At 39.5% G+C, this 19,961-nt stretch overlaps 1 protein-coding gene across 2 annotated transcripts in view; it reads left to right on the top strand.

The window, feature by feature from the left end:
• The window catches only part of GOLM2 (golgi membrane protein 2), an 89,636-nt gene that overhangs the window by 30,874 nt on the left and 38,801 nt on the right, over window positions 1-19,961 (top strand). For both annotated transcript variants that reach the window (XM_005888603.3, XM_005888604.3), the window contains exons 2-6: window positions 2,563-2,617; window positions 7,831-7,933; window positions 9,404-9,494; window positions 15,050-15,194; window positions 15,489-15,569. In XM_005888603.3, the coding sequence (XP_005888665.2) occupies window positions 2,563-2,617; window positions 7,831-7,933; window positions 9,404-9,494; window positions 15,050-15,194; window positions 15,489-15,569 (475 nt within the window). The remainder of the gene's footprint in view (window positions 1-2,562; window positions 2,618-7,830; window positions 7,934-9,403; window positions 9,495-15,049; window positions 15,195-15,488; window positions 15,570-19,961) is intronic.

Here is a 19,961-nt window from a genome sequence, read left to right as displayed (position 1 = left end):
TCATCAGTGAGCTCATTCCCATGGTTTTAATTGCGATTTGTATGCTATTAACTCTCACATCAGTTCAGTTCAGTCATTCAGCCTAGTCCAACTCTTTGCGACCTCATGGACTGCAGCATGCCAGGCCTCCCTGTCCAGTCCATCACCAACTCCCGGAGTTTACTCAAACTCAGTCCATCGAGTTGGTGATGCCATCCAGCCATCTCATCCTCTGTCGTCCCCTTCTCCTCCTCCCTTCAATCTTTCCCAGCATCGGCGTCTTTTCAAATGAGTCAGCTCTTCGCATTAGGTGGCCAAAGTATTAGAGCTTCAGCTTCAGCATCAGTCCTTCCAGTGAATATTCAGGACTGATTTCCTTTAGGATGGACTGGTTGGATCTCCTTGCAGTCCTAGGAACTCTCAAGAGTCTTCTCCAACACCACAGTTCAAAAGCATCAATTCTTCGGCGCTCAGCTTTCTTCCTAGTCCACCTCTCACATCCATACATGACCACTGGAAAAACCATAGCCTTGACTATATGAACCTTTGTGGGCAAAGTAATGTCTCTGCTTTTTAATATGGTGTCTAGGTTGGTCGTAGCTCTCAGATCAACTCCAAACTAGTATATCCCACTTCCTATTAAAGATCTCTTCTTAGATGTGTCACAAGTGCTTCAAATTCAGTGGGTTCGGATCTGAACAACGTCATCTCCCCATGTCTTCCTCCCATCCCAGCCTGCTTCCCCTGTGTCTCCCTGTGGTGGAGCACTGCAGTCTCACTCACCTTAGTCCCCTCACTCTAGAAACTGAAACATCACCCTAAGGCTTCCTCTTTTACTCCTCAGTCTAATCAACTGGTCAGACTATTCGTTGTTCCCCTTTAGTCTCTCTCACATGCATTTATCTCTTGTCCTCATTCTGTTAGTTCAGACTAGGGGTTGGCAAACTTTCTCTATAAAGGGCCAGCTGGTAAATACTTGGACCTCCCAGGTGGCTCAGTAGTAAAGAATCTACCTGCAACATAGGAGCTGCAGGAGACGTGGGTTTGATCCCTGGGCTGGGAAGATCCCCTGGAGAAGGGAATGGCTACCCACTCCAGTATTCTGGCCTGGAGAATTCCATGGACTGTATAGTCCATGGGGTTGCAAAGAGTCGGACGTGAATGAGTGACCAAGCATGGAATATTATTCAGCAATAAAAAGGAATGAACTATTGATGTATGCTAAGTTGCTTCAGTTGTGTCCGACTCTTTGCAACCCCATCGACTGTAGCCCACCAGGCTTCTCTGTCCATGGGGTTCTCCAGGCAAGAATACTCAAGTGAGTGGCCATCTCCTCCTCCAGGGGATCTTCCCCACCCGGGGATCGACCCCAGTCTCTTATGTCTCCTGTATTGGCAGGTAGGTCCTTTACCACTAGTGCCGCCTGGGACGCCCAGGTACATTATGCTGATTGGAAAGAGTCTCAAAAGGTCACATACCATATGATTACACTTAACATTCTTGAAATGATAAAATTACAGAGATGGAGAACAAATTAGTGGTTACCTGGGATCAGGAACAGTGTGGAAGGAGGATGGGTTTGACTGCAAAGGATAGCATGAGGGAGATATTTGTGATGATAGCATAGTTCTGTATCTTGTGTTGATGGTGTTTACATGAATCTATACGTGTGATAAGACAGCATAGAACTGTACATGTTGTATCAATGTCAATTTCCTGGTTTTGAAGTTGTGTAGTTATATAAGATGTACCCACTGGGGGAAATTGTGGGAAGGGTATATGGGACTTCTCTATACTATCTTTGCAATTTCCTATGAACCTAAAATTATTTCAAGATGAAAAATTAAAAATTTTTTTCTTTAGAGATTTAAGTGGTATTTAGTGTAATCATTTGCCACTCATGGTACTGCATTTGATCAACTTAAATCAATCTGTGCCTTTCAAAATAATATTACTATTGAGATTGACAAGAGAACTGTTTGTAGTGATAACTTTAGTTGGATTTACAATTAGCTGAAACCTATTTAAACAAGAACTGAGACACTGTAGTTCTTTGCTTGTTATCCTAAGACATTCCTTGTCTTAGTTTTTAACTTAAGTGGTAAGGCTTAGTCTGAGTCTTTGGGTACACTTTCAGTTCCCAGAGCTCCTGTATACTGGCTTCTAGAGGACAATGACTGCAGCAGTGAGTCCTGTATAAAAATAATATCTGTCCTCTTGGGGGAGCTTGATGAACAATAAGTACTTCCGACTTGGCATTAATTCTTTTCTTAATATAGAGTTGAAAATCTTCTGGTAAGATTTTGGAAAACATCTGATTTTTTTTTTTCAAAAAAGCAATATTCACCTCAAACTTTCAAACAATGTCGTACTATATATTAAATTAAATTAATATTCTTATGCAACTTTAAAATGAATATTACAAAATCAGAACTTACAATTCTCTTTGGAAAATGTGGCATACGTAACTTAAATATTTTTCTTTTGTACTTATTATCAAGCTCAAAGTGAATATGAGGGGGAAAAGGTAAATATAAGCAAAACTACATATTCTTTAGTAAAATTAAGACAATTTTTTTTCAGGTTAAACTGCAGAACAACATATCATATCAGATGGCAGACATACATCATTTAAAGGGTAAGAAACTTACTTACAAATTAAAGTTCACTAAATGTCTAAAATCCTGAAGAGTTAAGAAATCCTCAAGTCAGATAGCTAAATGAAATAGAGTTTTGAACAAAGCTCCTCTGATGGCAAAACATGTTTCCTTTTGTCTTAAGAGATAATAAAAATTTTAATGTTGTTTTATATATAATAAGTACAAGTTAAAATTTGAGATCTGCATTTTACTCTTGTGCTGTGGACAGATTTCATACAATGAAACGTTAAAAGAATCTTTAAAGAAAACTGAGGTGTTGCTTCGGAGACTGTCAGATTACCAGGGAAAGGGTTAGGAGTGACCCCTCTGTACTGTGTCCAGCCTGCTGAAATAATCCATTCAGTTCTGGGAATGCTTTGGGCAGGTCCCCCAAGCTCAATATTTTAGATACCCGGGGAACAAAGAAGCTTGGAACAGAAGCCAGGGAGCCTGGAGGTAGATTAGATAGATGAAGAGTTTTTTTTGTTTCATTTTGATGAAGTGATTGTTGTTATTCAGTTGCTGAGTCATGTGTGACTCCTTACGACCCCATGGACTGCGGCACACCAGGCTCCTCTCTCTTCCACTGTCTCCTGGAGTTTGCTCAAAGTCATGTCCGTTGAGTCAATGATGCTAACCATCTGCCGCCCTCTTCTCCTTTTGCCTTCAGTATTTCCCAGCATCAGGGTCTTTTCCCACTGAGTCGGCTCTTCACATCAGGTGGCCAAAGTAAGAGCTTCAGCTTCAGCATCAGTCCTTCCAGTGAATATTTGGGGTTGGTGAAGTGATAGGAGATGTCTAAAGCTCTTATGAAAAATAATAGTTAAAGAGAACAAGCTCTATACTCTGCTTGCGTTACTTCACGCTATCCCTGGCCTTTGGAATTTGAGGTCTAAGGACCATCCCTCTTTTCCCTCATACCCTTTGATTACAACACTACGTATTTTAAAACTTTGCATGAAGTTTCTCTGAATTTATCTGTGTGGGTAGTACTTGCTCTCTGATTTCATAAATTTTTCTTTATAACCATTTTGAACCTCTGTCGGATTAGGTAATATATTGTTAACACTCTCTTTTAGAAGCCAACCTACGCTGGCTAATTTATGCAAGCTTTGTCCCTCACCAAGCAAAACCATTAGGGGGCAGCCTTGGTGGATTACAGCCCAAACACAGGGGCTACTCGCGTTGTGCTGTGTACGATTTTGAACAGCTCCGGTTTTCTGTGAGGAGTCCGCTTTCCGGGCGGCCACGGTTGTGGCTGTGGCGTTTGCGCCGTGCTGTCCTCTTTTTGGCTCACAGGCGTGCACGGGATGGCGCAGAAGGTGGCGCCCTGCCAGTGCTGATTCTGCTTGTCGTCAGAGTGATTTCTTACTAAATAGTAATAGACTGGGGCTTTTCCTTGTATATGTCAGAGAAAATGACAGCCCATGTTCCTGAGTAAAAATCTTTATTATACTGTGTGCATCCACAGTTGAAGTAGATCCTGAGATGTTTTGAAATTTAGGTGATAGACTTCAGCAAAGAAAAAAGATTTGATTTGAGCTCATAACTGTGCAACTCTTGGCTTTAGTGCAGTTACTGAAGCTGGGACTCTTGAAATTGAGTTTCATTAATGTGACTTTTGCACCTTAGGAACTGTTTCTACTGAAACTAACTTCTTGACAAGTTGACAGTACAATGCACATTTGCCTGTTTTCATTGACATTAATGTCAGATATATTGGAGTTAATATACATCAGATTCTTAAAAAAAAAAAACAACCCTTATGGTAATTAATATTTTCTTGGAAATAAAAAGATTGGAGTTGTTTTTAGTGCCTGAGAAAGTAAATTAACATCCTAGTATACATTGACTTATTTAGACTAACTTCCCTTTTTTTATGCCTGTTACTGAAAGAAAATTTGAAATAAAAATGTTTGAAAAGTAAGAGTTTTTTTTTTTTTTGGCTGTAAAAGCTCATCCTAGGCAACCCCTTTCTCAACCATATCCCTAATCTTTTGAAGTTAAATTGAGGGATTATGGCCATGCCCTCTATAGCATGCCCTGCTGTTGCTGTTATTGCTCAGCTGGACAGTTGGCCTTGGGTCTGACGCCCTCTAAGTTACGCGGAGCATTCTGCTGTGCTGACCTTGAGCAGCCTACTAGACAGAGTATCTTTGGGTTCAAATCAGCTGAAAGTAAAACTGTGATACAGAAAACTTTTATCTTTACTTTTGCTTTTTGATCTGTTTCTACCCCACCCCACCCCCGCTCTTTTTGGCCTTGCCGTGTGGCTTGTGGGATATCAGTTTCCTGACCAGGGACTGAAACCGGCCGCAGCAGTGAAAATGTAGAACCCTAAGCACCAGACCCGCAGGCAGCTCTACTTTTACCCCTTTCAAGTCTTTAACTATTCAAAGCACCAATCAGCTCCATGCTTTATATTCCTTGCCCTGTATTCAAATAGGTTCAGTTCAGTTCAGTTCAGTCGCTCAGTCGTGTCCGACTCTTTGCGACCCCATGAAACGCAGCACGCCAGGCCTCCCTGTCCATCACCAACTCCCGGAGTCCACCCAAACCCATGTCCATTGAGTCGTTGATGCCATCCAACCATCTCATCCACTGTTGTCTCCTTCTCTTCCTGCCTTCAATCTTTCCCAGCATCAGGGTCTTTTCAAATGAGTCAGCTCTCTGCATCAGGTGGCCAAAGTATTGAGTTTCAGCTTCAACATCAGTCCTTCCAATGAACACCCAGGACTGATGCCCTTCAGGATGGACTGGTTGGATCTGCTTGCAGTCCAAGGGACTCTGAAGAGTCTTATCCAACACCACAGTTCAAAAGCATCAGTTCTTCGGTGCTCAGCTTTCTTCACAGTCCAACTTTCACATGCATACATGATCACTGGAAAAACCATACCCTTAGAACCTGGTATTTTACATGCACTGAAATTCATACTGTTTTATTTTTTTGTCAATTGAATTTTAAACCTTTTGTCTCCATTTAAAAATGGAAGACTTTATTTCCTGATACAGATATTTCAAATACTGTTAGTGAGAAGCATTTTGGGGAAGCAGAGAAGCAATTTCAAATCTTGAAATCATACATGCCTTACGTTCATTCTGAAGGTAAACTTAGCTGTTTAGTGAGTTTACTGTATAGGAAAAAGAAGCCTGAAGGGGTCCTGTAGATCAGCAGTTGAGATCCATTACCCTAGTAACTGTGAGGTTATACTGGTTTGACTTTTTTTTTTAATTGCAGTAACTTTTCAGTTCTGGAATCTTTGCTGGCTAAGTCTATCTATAAGCTACGAGACTTCTTTGTTCTTTAGAATCAACATCCATAGCTGAGGCTAGAGCTCTGCTCCCTCTTGCCCTCTGCTTCTTAGTAGGTGGGGCCAGGGAGCGGGTAACAAGCTGAATATTGTTTCATGGATACCTGGCCTCAGATTTGTTACTTTTATCTGAGGTAGGGGAAATGACTGAAAAACTACAGAGATCAACCATGTTTGCATATTGTAGAGTTAATAGAGCAAGTAGAGAAAAGTAAAATGTGACTTGACTAAACTCATAGAAACAGGGAGTAGAATGGTGGTTACCAGGGTTTGGGAGATGTGTGGGGAAAATGAGACGTTGGCTAAAGGGTACAAACTGTTAGTTACAGGACGAGTACGGTTTGGTGATCTATGATGATTATAGTTAACAATATTGTGTTATAACAATACTGTACTATATACTTGGAAGTTGCTGAAAGAGTAGATCTTAAATGTTCTCACCACACACAAAAAAGTAGTAATTATGTGAGATAGTGGAGGTGTTGGCTAATGTGATGGTAATCATTTTACAATATGTTAGTGAATCAAATCAACATGTATGCCTTGAACTCACATAGTGTTAATATCTCAATTAAAATTTTAAAAATAATAAAAAATGTAGCTTGAATAGGCAAGCATAATTATCAACTACAAGCATTTTATGTAAATCATTTACATTTCATATTTGATTATTAATCTTATATAATAGCTATTACATGCATATTGTTAAACTTTATATACCTCATCAAGCGTTCATGTGAATTGAACATTTTTATTTGTTGTTGTTACTGTAGTTATGATTCCACAATAAAAGTTATAGAGAAAAAAAATGTGCTCAGAATCCCACCAGTAAGCTTAATCACTGATAGCATTTGGATGTAATTTTATTCTTGTCTATTTTTTTACATGCATAAATTTATACTATAAATTTATGTTTATACCTGCTTTTTAAAAACTTACATCACACACAAAAAAACTTACATCACAAGGATTTCTGGGTGCCTTTAAAGTAACAAGACTAATTTGTTAAGCCTTCTGTGAAAAGCAGATGTTATAATATTGGCATATTATAGTTAGAAATTATATTTTAGTCTTAATAAGTAGATGTTGCTTATATAGAATAGACCTCTGTTCCCATTTATGAAAATTAAGACTTTCTTAATTACTGCTTTTGCGTAACTGATAAGGCTGTTGGCAAATTTTTTTATCCTCTGTCCAAGAAACTGACATTTCTCTTCCTTGGCTGAATTTTTTTTTGTAGGATTAGATGGAGTGACTCTAGAAAATGTGGGGCCAGTGATTATAGATTAAATGTTCACAAAAGAGCATCTGGCTCAGCTTTTAATTTACTATCCAGTTTGAAATTTCATATTATTCATTACAACTAAAACTTTTAGCTCTGGTCCAGAGATTATAAGCTTTGGAAATGGAATTTTGGTGTATGTGGATGTAATTCAGTAGTGGAACTAGAAGTCAGATCTAAAGAGATTGGTACCTAAGTTGGGAATCAAATGTGATTTTAAAATGAATTCTGCATCCATAGCCAACACATCTAAAAAATATGATTTCCCCCCTACTTTTTGTAAAGCAGTTAGGTTTAGAGAGATAGGCAGCTCTTCATGTTCTGTTTCCACAACTTAGCATATGGTCTATATAATGTGTAAAGATGTATAATTTTTAAATATTTCTGGTCGATGTGAAAGCCACTGAGGCTGTCTTGTTTTAAAAATAAATTTTATTGTGCATACATGTGTATGAAAGGCAGTTAAATATGGTACTAGTCATGTAATTTAACTTCTTGAGAGTATGAATAAATAGAGAACTGTATATAATTTTAGAAATCCCATGCCTTCTTAACAGGAAGTAGCAGAGTACGTAAACTTCGTTCCTTTGCTTTTGTTTTGCTTCCGTTTTGTGGATAGAGCAACTTGCTGAGCTTCGTCAGGAGTTCCTTCGACAGGAAGACCAACTTCAAGACTATAGGAAGAACAATACTTACCTTGTGAGGAGGTTAGAGTATGAGAGGTAAGACTGCACGCAGTAAGTATTTACGAATCTTGAATATTTGTCCAACATTCAGTCAAGTCATTTCTTCCTTTCTGGAGTCTGTTTTTCTTCTCTTCTTTCATTTTACTAAGTCTTTTAAATTCCTTTTCCAAAAAAAAAAAGGAAAATAAATTCCTTTTCTATTGTCTTTGTATGTGTCTGTGAAATCTATTTTATTTTGATAGCTTGAAGAACATGAAAATATCTCATACAAGGCACGTTGAATCTACCCCTGTAGACATTGTAAGACATTGTAGACATTGTAAGACAGAAAATCATGTAAGAAATCAGTTTTACAGTAAAAGGTATTTTTTAGGTCTGCATACCAAAAATTAGAAAGAGTCAACATATTTTAAACTGTTTATCCATTTCTGACATCTTATTCTTGTAGGTTGTCAATATGCATCTACTACATATATGTTTTTTAATCTAATAGTGTTCAGTAATTTTCTGTATATCTTTAGGATTAAAGATTGACATACTTAGAGGTAATAAATTATTCCAGTGTATTAGTATGCTAGAGCTTGTTTAATCTCTCCCAATTGCTGGACCACTGTAGGAGTTTTCCTTTTCTCACTGTTACGATTATCAACTATAAAAATCTTTGTGCAAAAAGGATTTTTTTTCCTCTTATGTTATTTCACTGATTATATTCTCAAATACAGAACTTCTGAGATAGAATGTTTATTGATCTTATCACATATATGAAAATTGCTTTGTAAAATGACTATACTAATTTATACTGTAAATGTTTCCCTGTGGCCCCACCAACATTGACTTTTATAATTCTGACTTAATTTCACTAGTATAGGAATAAGGAAAGCACTATATACACATATAGGAAGCTTAATTTGCATTTTAAATGGTAGAAGGCAACACTTTTCTATGTATTTATTATTTGTTTCTTTTTACATGAATGATCTTTTTGTATGCTTTGCCTGCTTGTCCAGTTGAAATTCATAATTTTATCTGTTTGTGCCTTTACATTTTGTCTTGCTGGTTGCATTCTGTCTTTTTTATTAGTTTCTTCTGTTCTTACTCTTTTTATGGTTTAGGCTTTTATTATTGTGTTGAAAGTATTGGGTTGGCTAAGAAATTAGTTCGAGTTTTTCATAACATCTTACAGAAAAACCCAGACGAACTTTTTGGATAACTCAATACTGTTTGATGACTCATCTGCTGCAACTGCTTAAAATTTCTTTTTAAAAATTCATCTTTCTAATTTCTGTTTTTTTAATTAGCTTTATCAATATTTTTATCCTCTATTAAAGATTAGGGTATTTTAAGGATTTTGACTGTGAGCTATTTTCATGTCTGCTCTTTGTCCTCTCCTATCCACTCTCCTGCTGACTGAATGCTTTATCCATATAGATGTATGTTTTCAGCTTCTAAACATCTTTGAGATCAACTCAAGATATTATAGTCTAAAAGAATGACTTTCTAATTTAGTTTTCAGTGTGGACAACAGATCAAGGAGTTAAGAGCTCAGCATGAAGAAAATATTAAAAAGTTAGCAGACCAGTTTTTGCAGGAACAAAAGGTAAATTTTAAAAATACTTAAAATATGTTCTTGTTATAAATCTTATAATTTAGAAGTTAAATTTTGTATTTTTGTCATAAAACATTATATTTTTAAGTATTTTAGCCTATGTAATTCTAAAAATGACTTCAGTGGCTTTAGTACTGAGTAAATTAAACATTTGCAAAAATATAACCTCAGCTCTTAAAACTAATTTTGAGCTAAATAACTTTTGCCTGACTTTTAAAAGTAATTTTTGCTGTTTATTTCTCAGTTTGTAAGTGGATAATCATGTTACTGAAAAATCAGTTACTTCGTATTTTTTTTTCTAATTTTATTTTATTTTTAAACTTTACATAATTGTATTAGTTTTGCCAAATATCAAAATGAATGCGCCACACTTTTGAGAAATAGGAAAAAAATTTGAGAAACTTTTACTTATCAATCTTTGTTGTTTCTAATTCCTTTCTTAAAATACAGAAATGAAATGCTAGCGACTATTTTCATATTTTGGGGGTGGCAAATTCTTTTATTAAGTCATACAGTTCCAGTAGATAAATATTATGGAAGTCCTGCTAGAAATAGAAGGAATTTGAAATTTACAAGTCATGAAGACATTCATTTTTCACACCCTGTAGTCTAGTCTGACTAGCTGTAGTTTGTATACAGTCTTGTGATTTAGAGTAAAGAGAGATTGAATAGTGAAAAGTATTTTTCTTGGTCTCTGGTAGTCTCTCACCTAAAGGACTAGAAGCTCAGGAAACCAGGTTTTCGTGCTCTGTTTTTTCACCATTTTGCAACATGATATTGAGGGCATCTTCTTTTTACCCATAAAGTGAAACAGCTGCTGTCTGTCTTCAGCCTTCCTTGCAGAGACATGGGGTAGGTTACGGGGAGATGGCAGGCACAAGTGAGCTGCCTTAGTGGGGCTGAGGCCCCGGGGCAGCCAGCAGACACTGCCGGGACCCTGCGTGCGCAGAGGGGCATAGCAGTGGTTTGGCCAAAAGTTTGTTCGCTTTTTCTGTAAGATCTTAACAGAAAAACCTGAACGAGCCTTTTGACCAACCCTATAGAACACAATTGGAGAAGGCGATGGCGCCCACTCCAGTCCTCTTGCCCGGAAAGTCCCAGGGACGGAGGAGCCTGGTGGGCTGCAGTCCATGGGGTCGCGAAGAGTCGGACACGACTGAGCGACTTCACTTTCACTTTTCACTTTCATGCACTGGAGAAGGAAATGGCAACCCACTCCAGTGTTCTTGCCTGGAGAATCCCAGGGACAGGGGAGCCTGGTGGGCTGCCGTCTGTGGGGTCGCACAGAGTCGGACACGACTGAAGTGACTTAGCAGCAGGAGCATAGAACACAAAAGGAAGAGGACCAGAGGCTGATGGAACTGTGGTGTTACGAGCCCATCGTGTGATGGGATGAGTGTGTTCTCTTCTCCCAAGAAGTGTATATGGAACCGAGGTGTTACGAGCCCATCGTATGACGGGATGAGCGTGTTCTCTTCTCCCAAGAAGTGTATATGGAACTGCGGTGTTACGAGCCCATCGTATGACGGGATGAGCGTGTTCTCTTCTCCCAAGAAGTGTATATGGAACTGCGGTGTTACGAGCCCATCGTATGACGGGATGAGTGTGTTCTCTTCTCCCAAGAAGTGTATATGGAACTGTGGTGTTACGAGCCCATCATATGACGGGATGAGTGTGTTCTCTTCTCCCAAGAAGTGTATATGGAACTGTGGTGTTTGAGCCCATCGTTCTCCCAAGAAGATGGGATGAGTGTGTTCTCTTCTCCCAAGAAGTGTATATGGAACTGCGGTGTTACGAGCCCATCGTATGATGGGATGAGCGTGTTCTCTTCTCCCAAGAAGTGTATATGGAACTGTGGTGTTACGAGCCCATCGTGTGATGGGATGAGCGTGTTCTCTTCTCCCAAGAAGTGTATATGGAACTGTGGTGTTACGAGCCCATCGTATGACGGGATGAGCGTGTTCTCTTCTCCCAAGAAGTGTATATGGAACTGCGGTGTTACGAGCCCATCGTGTGATGGGATGAGCGTGTTCTCTTCTCCCAAGAAGTGTATATGGAACCGAGGTGTTACGAGCCCATCGTATGACGGGATGAGTGTGTTCTCTTCTCCCAAGAAGTGTATATGGAACTGTGGTGTTACGAGCCCATCATATGATGGGATGAGTGTGTTCTCTTCTCCCAAGAAGTGTATATGGAACTGTGGTATTACGAGCCCATCGTATGATGGGATGAGTGTGTTCTCTTCTCCCAAGAAGTGTATATGGAACTGCGGTGTTTAAGTGTGTTCTCTTCTCCATCGTATGATCGGGATGAGTGTGTTCTCTTCTCCCAAGAAGTGTATATGGAACTGTGGTGTTACGAGCCCATCATATAAATGGGATGAGCGTGTTCTCTTCTCCCAAGAAGTGTATATATCAGCTTTTTCCTTTCTCTTGGCAAGTGTAGTTCTCTCTTTCTGCTCTTCTATTTTAGCCTATTTTTATATTGTTATTTAACTAATATCCTGTCCCATTCTTTGCCCTTATGCTGCCCTAAATGGAACAAGGTGGAGAGAAATGGAGGTGCTTAACCTTAAGTTCTCTTAAGAGAACGTCTTTCTAGGATGACACACCAGCGCCTCGTTCTGCTCCTCACCCTCAGTTCCTACCCTTCAGCTACCACGACTTGATTCTGTAAAATCTGAGTTGTTTTTCATAGGAACAAATCCATTATAAGCTATAAGAAACAAGTATAAGGTGTGTTCAGGGATTTTTTTTTAACCAAGTACATGCCTGTCTTAGAAATTACTCTAAGGAGGGGGTCAGCAAACTAACTGCAACCTCCTGCCTTTTTTTTCCATACTGCCCATCGGCCAAAAAAAGTGGTTATTGCATTTTTAAAATGGTTAAAAAAATCAAAAGAATATTCTATGACATGGGAAAGCTGTAAGAAACTGAAATCTTAATGTCTAGAGATACAGTTTATTAGAACACAGCCACAGTCATTTGTTTACTGCTTTCATGCTATCACAAAGGAAGATAAGTTGTCACAGACCAGAGGAGACTTGGGTTTCCCAGGTGGCTCAGTGGTAGAGAATCCTCCTGCCAACACAGGACTCGTGGAAGACACAGGTTCTGTCCCTGGTTTGGGAAGATCCCCTGGAGAAGGAAATGGCAGTCCACTCCAGTATACTTGCTTGGGAAATCCCCTGGACAGAGGTGCCTGGCAGGTTACAGTCCCTGGGGTCGCAAAAAGTTGGACACGACTGAGCACAGAGAAGACTTAAGAAGACCTGAGTATTTAAATGTAATGTAGTAAAAATGTAAGTAAATAAATTAATTAAATAAATGCAGTATAATATCCTGGATTGGATGCTGGAACGGAAAAAGGCCTTAATGGAAAAAGTAGTGAAATCTAAATAAAGGCTGCAGTTTAGTTAATAATGTACTAATGTTGTTTTCTTAGTTTTGCAAATGTATCATGCTAATGTGATGTTAACACTAAGGGAAATTGAGTGATTGGTAATTACTTTTCTATAAATTTAAATTATTTCAGAGTAAAAACTATATTTAAAAAAGAACTAGGTGGCCCCTTTACCAAATCAACAATATTGAATTTAGAAAGCCATCCTATTTTATTAATTGTATTTATTATTGTCCATTCACAGAAAACTATTGCATTAATAATGAATCAAAGGACAATATCTTTGCTAATTGTTTTAAACGGGGAAGTATTTTGGACGAGTAGTTTGTTGACTTTTAAGTTTTGTTTCTTTGCTTTATCCATATCATAAAGCTGTGGAGTACTTACTATGGAAGTTGCCTTATAATGTGGCATTATAGCGAAAATGCACAGAGATGCAGGATGGCTTAGGTTGTGTACCTCACAGATTTTCTCACCTTTGGCCTTTATACCGATATGTTCAGAAATTTCAGTTTATCATTTCACACATCAGCAGTTAAGCTCTGAAAATTGGCTATAGCTTATCAAGTTCCCAAATCCTGTGGGAGTAAGAAAGATGGTTTGAATCCCTTTCCATACTTCTCCAGCTTTGTAATCTTGAACAAACTATATAACTTCTTTAAGCCTCAGTTTTATTTTGTTTTCCTTAAAACTATTCATTTATCTGTACTAGAGGACAGGCTTGAAAACAAGTTGCAAACTAGGAGACATGGCAGAAGTATTGCCTGGTACACTGGAATACCTACACTTGATGGTCAAAGTGCCCATTCTTCTTTATTATGACAAATTCTTACCGTTTGGCTCCTATGTTTCTAGAGTTCCTGTAGATCTTGTAGTACTGTTGTTTTTTTATAATGTTACCAGTGATTACATTGCATAGCGTTTTAGAGTTGGCAAAGCATTTAACGCTAATATTATTATGCATTAAATATTAATATGGCAACCCAAGCGTGTGTACTTGATTCCGTCCCTCTCCCAGTTTTCCGTGAGACAGCTCAACCAGTTAAGAGAAAACTGGGACCCACAGGATTGAATCAGGCTTAATCATAACCTGCACCCAACTCCAGTACTGTTGCCTGGAAAATCCCATGGACGGAGGAGCCTGATAGGCTGCAGTCCATGGGGTCGCGAAGAGTCGAACATGACCGACCACTTCACTTCAACTTTTCACTTTCATGCATTGGAGAAGGAAATGGCAACCCACTCCAGTGTTCTTGCCTGGAACACCTCAGGGACGGGGGAGCCTGGTGGGCTGCCGTCTATGGGGTCACACAGAGTCGGACACAACTGAAGCGACTTAGCAGCAGCAGCAGCAGCAGCAGCAGCAATCATAAACTGAAGATTCAGGTTTCCCAGAAGGCGATATGGTCAGGTGAGGTAGGTTACAGGGAGCACTGGCTTGTGTACTGTTCTGCCATCCTTCTGTGCTTGAGTGGCCGGTGCACCTGGCAAGGCTTTGCCTGTTTTCCACCTTGCTGTTTCTGCTGGGAGAAGAACCTGCCAGTGTCGACAGCCATCGATCCCACTTGAGGGGTCCCTGGGTGCCGGCCTCCTGCTGTCTGCCCTCCTGCTTGGTTAAAACATGCCGTACAGAACCCATGCTCCCCCAGGCCTCTGCAGCCAGCGCTCAGCAAGACTCTTCTGACTGAGTCACTCCCTCAGCATAGCCAAAGGGCATTACCTCTGCCTAACATTTTAGGCCATTTGTTGTAATTAGAGACTTAAAAAAAAAAAACTTATTCTTTGACTTCATGTTAGGTATAAAAACTGAACAAAAAAATAATATTACATCCCATATCTCTTAAGTGTTTGGAATTTGGACCCATGGTATGTATTTCAGAATATTTAGTTTATTTCAAAATATTTAGTCAAAAAAATGAACTGTTTCAGAATATTTAGTTAATATTAACTAAATATTAACATTTAGTTAATAAAATGAACTGTTTCAAAATATTAAGTATTTGGAATTTGGACCCATGGTATGTATTTCAAAAAAAATGAACTGTTTCAGAATATTTAGTTAACACAACTAATATTTAGTTGTGTCAATAGTTTAACATTTTGAGCTGAAAAATACTTACTGTTAGCAAATCTTAATCTCACAGCAAGAGGCCCACAAGTTTGAATCAAAAGGTGGAAATGAATTGGATACGGACAATCATGCAGTGCCTAAAAACATTCCAGAAGTTGCTGAGAACGGTGCAGGCAAGAATGAAGAACCCTCAAGCCATCATATTCCACATGGGAAAGGTATTACTATTATTTTGTGTTAAGAGGGGATTGACTTCTTCTCACTTTGAAGTGAACATTTTCATTCATAAAGAATATTGTTTGATTTTTCTTCCATTATGTTTAGGTATCTGTTTCAAATTTGAATCCTTTAACAGAGAAGAAAAAAATAATAAGTCTATAGAGTTATAGCTGTATCGTAGAAAGATTTATAGATACTCATTCGATGTGGCCCGTTGCTTTACAAACTGATTGTTACATTCCTTCATTGTATGTAAGGAAAAATACAGAATTATGTTTTTATTACTTGAGCAGAACAAATCAAACGAGGTGGTGATGCAGGCATGCCTGGAATAGAAGAGAATGACCTTGCAAAAGCTGAAGATGTTCCTGTTGGTAAGTAAAAGTTACTAGATTTTAACTGAAGCAATCATCTTATTTTTCATGTGACTGTTGTTTTTTTGAGTAACATCTGAGAAAAGTCATATGTATCTTGGGGACCACTATTTTTAGTTAACTAACTACCTATTAATTCCCAGAATATAATTGTTTTAGATATAATTTTTATGGAAAATTTTGCTAAAGTGTATAAAATACTTGTTTTTGCCTGAAGAGTCAAACATATTTGAACTTTTTCTTGATGACTCAAGAGTTATTGCTCATGACAGTTATGCTATATGTTCAAGCTGCTTATGTTTACTAAAAGTATATGTGGTTTCTTTCCTTCAGGCTAAATGTTCCCAGGTTGTGGTGGTGTTGGTACTCTTTAATATGGCAGAATAAAACCCTTATATAGGTTTTTAGGACTTGGCATGTCTTTTCAGTTAATCACCCTACAATTTAAGTAGCTTATTCACTTTTTTCCTTCTCTTACGGCCACTTCTGCTCAGTGTATGTCTCTTCATTAGTATGTCTGCTGCTTTCTTTCTGTTTGGTCTGTGTCACTGCTGCTGCCCTAATCCCATGCAGTTTTTTCATGTCTCTCTGTTTCCTTACCATTTCTATGTTTGTTTCTTAGCTATCGTAGATACCCTTCCATGCTGACTCCAGTTTATTATGAAAAATAGGAAGTAACAGCATATCTTTGGTTCTTCTTTGCTGTTTTCATTCCTTTGCAATCTCCGTGATTATTTCTGTAGTTTTAGCTCATTGTTTGTGGCTGAAATTGCTGAGTATCTAAGGTCCAAATGAATGAATGAATATCAACAGCACTGCAATCTAGGAACATTTAGCTTGAAAGAAATAAACTACTTATACTTTTAATAAACATAAGTAGCTTGAACACAGCATGACTATCATGAACAATAACTCTGAGCCATCAAGAAAAAGTTCAAATATGTTTGACTCTTAAGGCAAAAGCAGTTAGTCCTTTCCTTTGCATAGTTTCGCCGTCTTCTCAAATTCTTTCATATCTGTATTCTTTTGAGTTGCCAGTTCACAGTGTATTCCCTCCAAGTAAAGTTCAGGGCAAGAGCAAGAACATGAGTTGATAAATAAGGAGTAAGGATGAGCATGTTTTTTTTGTAAGGCCATGAAGTAATCCAGTGATTCTTAAAGTTGGTTCTTGAACCAGCAGTGTCAGCCTTACCCAGGAACTTATTTAATAGAAACACATATTCTTAGGTCCCATTCCAGACGGACAGCATAAGAAATTCTTGGAATGTAGCCGAACAGTCTGCATTTTAACAAGCTCTCCAGGTGGTTTTGGTCTTTGCCAATGTTTTAGAACCACTGGCTTAGATGTTAAAGAAATATTGAGGGCAAGGACCATGTATTCTTCTGAATTTTTGCAGTACTTACCCTAGTCCTAGATTCACTGAGGTTTAGGTTGATTAATCTCTTTATATTGTGCTTACTTTTTAAAAATTAAATGAAAGGTTCTTTAAATTCTATAGTGCTTTATAATTTTCATAAGTTTCACCCACATGATTGCATATAATTCCATAAAATAGCTATCTTGTCCCACCTACCCTGGTATGCCCCCTTTCTTCCCTGTCCCCACTGGTGACCACTAGAGTGTTCTCTGTATCTCTGAGTCTGCTTCTCTGCTTCTTTTTTGTTTTCGTCACTGGTTTGTTGTAATTTTTATATCCCACATGTAAGTGACATCACCCAGTATTTCTCTTTCTCTGGCTTCATTTGGTGCCCTCCAAGTCCATCCACGTTGCTGCGGATGCAAAACGTTCACTCTTTTTCACGCTGAGTAGTGTTCCTGCGTGTGTGTGCGTGTGTGTGTGTGTGTGTGCGCGCGCGCGCTCCACATCTTCTCTGTCTGTCATCTGGTTTTGGACGCTTAGGCTGCTTCCGTATCTTGGCACTTGTGAATAATGCTGCTGTGAACGTTAGGGTGCATGTCTCTCTTCAGTCCGTGGTTCTGCTGTTTGTGTGTCTGCCCTGGAGTGCGCTGCTGGGTCGCCTGCGAGCTCTGCTCTTGGTGTTGAGAAGCCGCCACTGTTTCCCACGTGGCTGCGCCAGTTTATGTTCCCACCAAAGTGCACCAGTGGGTTAGTTTTTCTTTATCTTTGATTTTCTGTAATTTGAAAATGATATGCTGTGAAGTAGTCTTTTTGTTTGTGTGTTTGGGCATTTATCTTGCTCTGTGTTCTCTGAGCTTCCTGGATCTGTAGTTTCGTGTTTGACATTAATTTGGCAGAAATTCTGTCATTATATGTCAGATATTTCTTCTGTTCTTTTCTCTCTTCTCCTTCTGGTATTCTCGTTACACTTTTTATAGTTGTCTTAGGTATTTGGTTCTGTTTTTTTCCAGTCTTTGTCCTGTTTGCTTTTCTGTTTTTGAGGATGCTATCAATAAATCCTTTAACTCAGAGCTTCTTTCCTCAGTTTTGTCCAGTCTACTAATAATCCCATCAGAGGCATTCTTCATCTCTGTTACAGTGTTTTTGATCTCTAGTATTTCTTTTTTATTCTTTCTAGGATTTCTATCTCTGTACTTTGATTGCCCATCTATTCTTGCTTGCTGTCTACTTTATCTGATGGAGTTCTTAGCGTCGTACTTGCAGTTCTTTTGCGTTCCCGGGCTGATAGCCCCGCCATTCCTGCCATGTCTGTTCTGAAGCTCGCAGAGCGTTCCGTGCCTTTCAGTGTGCCTTGTGGGTTTTCTTGATGCCTCAGCGTGGCACACACGCCAGGGGCGCAGCCCTGCTGGTGAGCTGTGGGGAGGGGACGCTCTCTCTTGTTCTGCGGTTGGCTCTCAGCCTTTCAGTGAGCCTGTGCCTCTGGATTCTGAACTTCACAAGGGCTTCTCAGTTTTTTCCTTCCCCTCTCAGGTGGGACAGGGTGGCTCAAGGGAGCTAGAGTTGGGTATTTTCCTTCGGTAGGTCACTTAGACTCTGATAATGCCCTAGCAAGTTAGGTGCTGTTTAACTGGTTTCTGCAAAGAGCAGACTTTATTAGGAACAGAATGCTTTGTTTCCTTTTGCCCTCCCCCAACCCTCAGGGGGTTTTCTCCACTATTTACCTGGGAATCTACTTGAACTCCTGGAGTAAATTCCCTAACTTTGTGGGAGCCCCCTATGTGACTGGGCCCCCTAGAGTTTTAACTCTGAGCTATCCATACTGAACCTCTGGCAATTAACCAGGTACAGTTCAGATTTCCCTGCCCTGGCACTGGCTTCTGTGGCGGTTTCTGTTCACTAGTCTCTCCTGTAAGCCAAGACTCCCTGTATTTGCCTGTCTCTCTTGTATGATGGTTGCAATTTGCCCTGTGTCTTCCTCTTTCTTATGGACCCAGAAGAGCTGTTGATTTTTCCGCCTGTTTTAGCTGTTTCCTTGTTGTTAGGCTAGAGTGGCAACTTCTAAGCTCCGTATATGCAGACCCAGGAACCAGAAGTCTTCTGGATTAATTTTGAATCTCTGGACTGTTGGTGCTTTTACAGAAGTATTTTGAGTATAAAGACTATTTTAATACAGTCACTGGTGAAAAGAAACTCTGAGCCGTACAGTCCGTCAGAGCAAACACAAAGGAAAGCCTTGCTGTGTCTTTGTGCCTTGAGCGTGCAGTATGCTCATGCCTTGCACATCCAAGGTCCCAATGAATGTGTATGGTTGAATTTCCAGAATATGCTTAGCGGCGGGGCAGTGGTCTCTAGAGTCAAACTGCTGGCTTCAAACCCTTGGCTCTGTATTTTCAAAGGCATGTGACCATTTATTTGCCCTTATCCTTATCAGTGAGATAGGATGGTAACAGTTTCAACCTCATAGGGTGGATGTGAGGTTTAAATGCAAAGCACCACAAGAGGCTTGGTGGTAAAGAATCCCCCTGCCAAGCAGGAGACAAAGGTTCGATCCCTTGATTGGGAAGATCCCCTGCATAAGGAAATGGCAATCCACTCCAGTACTTTTGCCTGGGAAATCCCATAGACAGAGGAGGCTGGCGGCTACAGTCCATGGGGTTGCAGGGAGTCAGACACGACTGAGCAACTAAACCACCGCCACCAAGAGTAGTGCCTGGTGTGCAGCCTGTGCTGCATTTATCAGTCCCAGCCGCCACTGTTATGGCCCCGAGTGTTTATATCATTAGAAACATATTTTTATCTCCTTGTCACTCCTTTTATTGAGTATTGTCTTTTCTCCCTGAAGTAATCTATGTAATAATTCTTTACACCAGTACAAGTTCTGGTGTGTATGTGGAGTCCCTAAAGACTACAGAGCAGTAACCCCACAGAGGGAAGTGGAGAAAAGAGCATATCCTTGTAAATTAAAAGCCGACTTTTAGGTGTGGATGGCGGTTTTGTTCACAACAGCCAGGGCTGCACTAGAGACCACAGC

Source organism: Bos mutus, chromosome 10 (assembly GCF_027580195.1).
Source record: "Bos mutus isolate GX-2022 chromosome 10, NWIPB_WYAK_1.1, whole genome shotgun sequence".
In the NCBI taxonomy this organism is placed as follows: domain Eukaryota; kingdom Metazoa; phylum Chordata; class Mammalia; order Artiodactyla; family Bovidae; genus Bos; species Bos mutus.
Note: the sequence above shows the minus strand (reverse complement) of the source record. Positions and strands in the feature narration are given on the sequence as shown.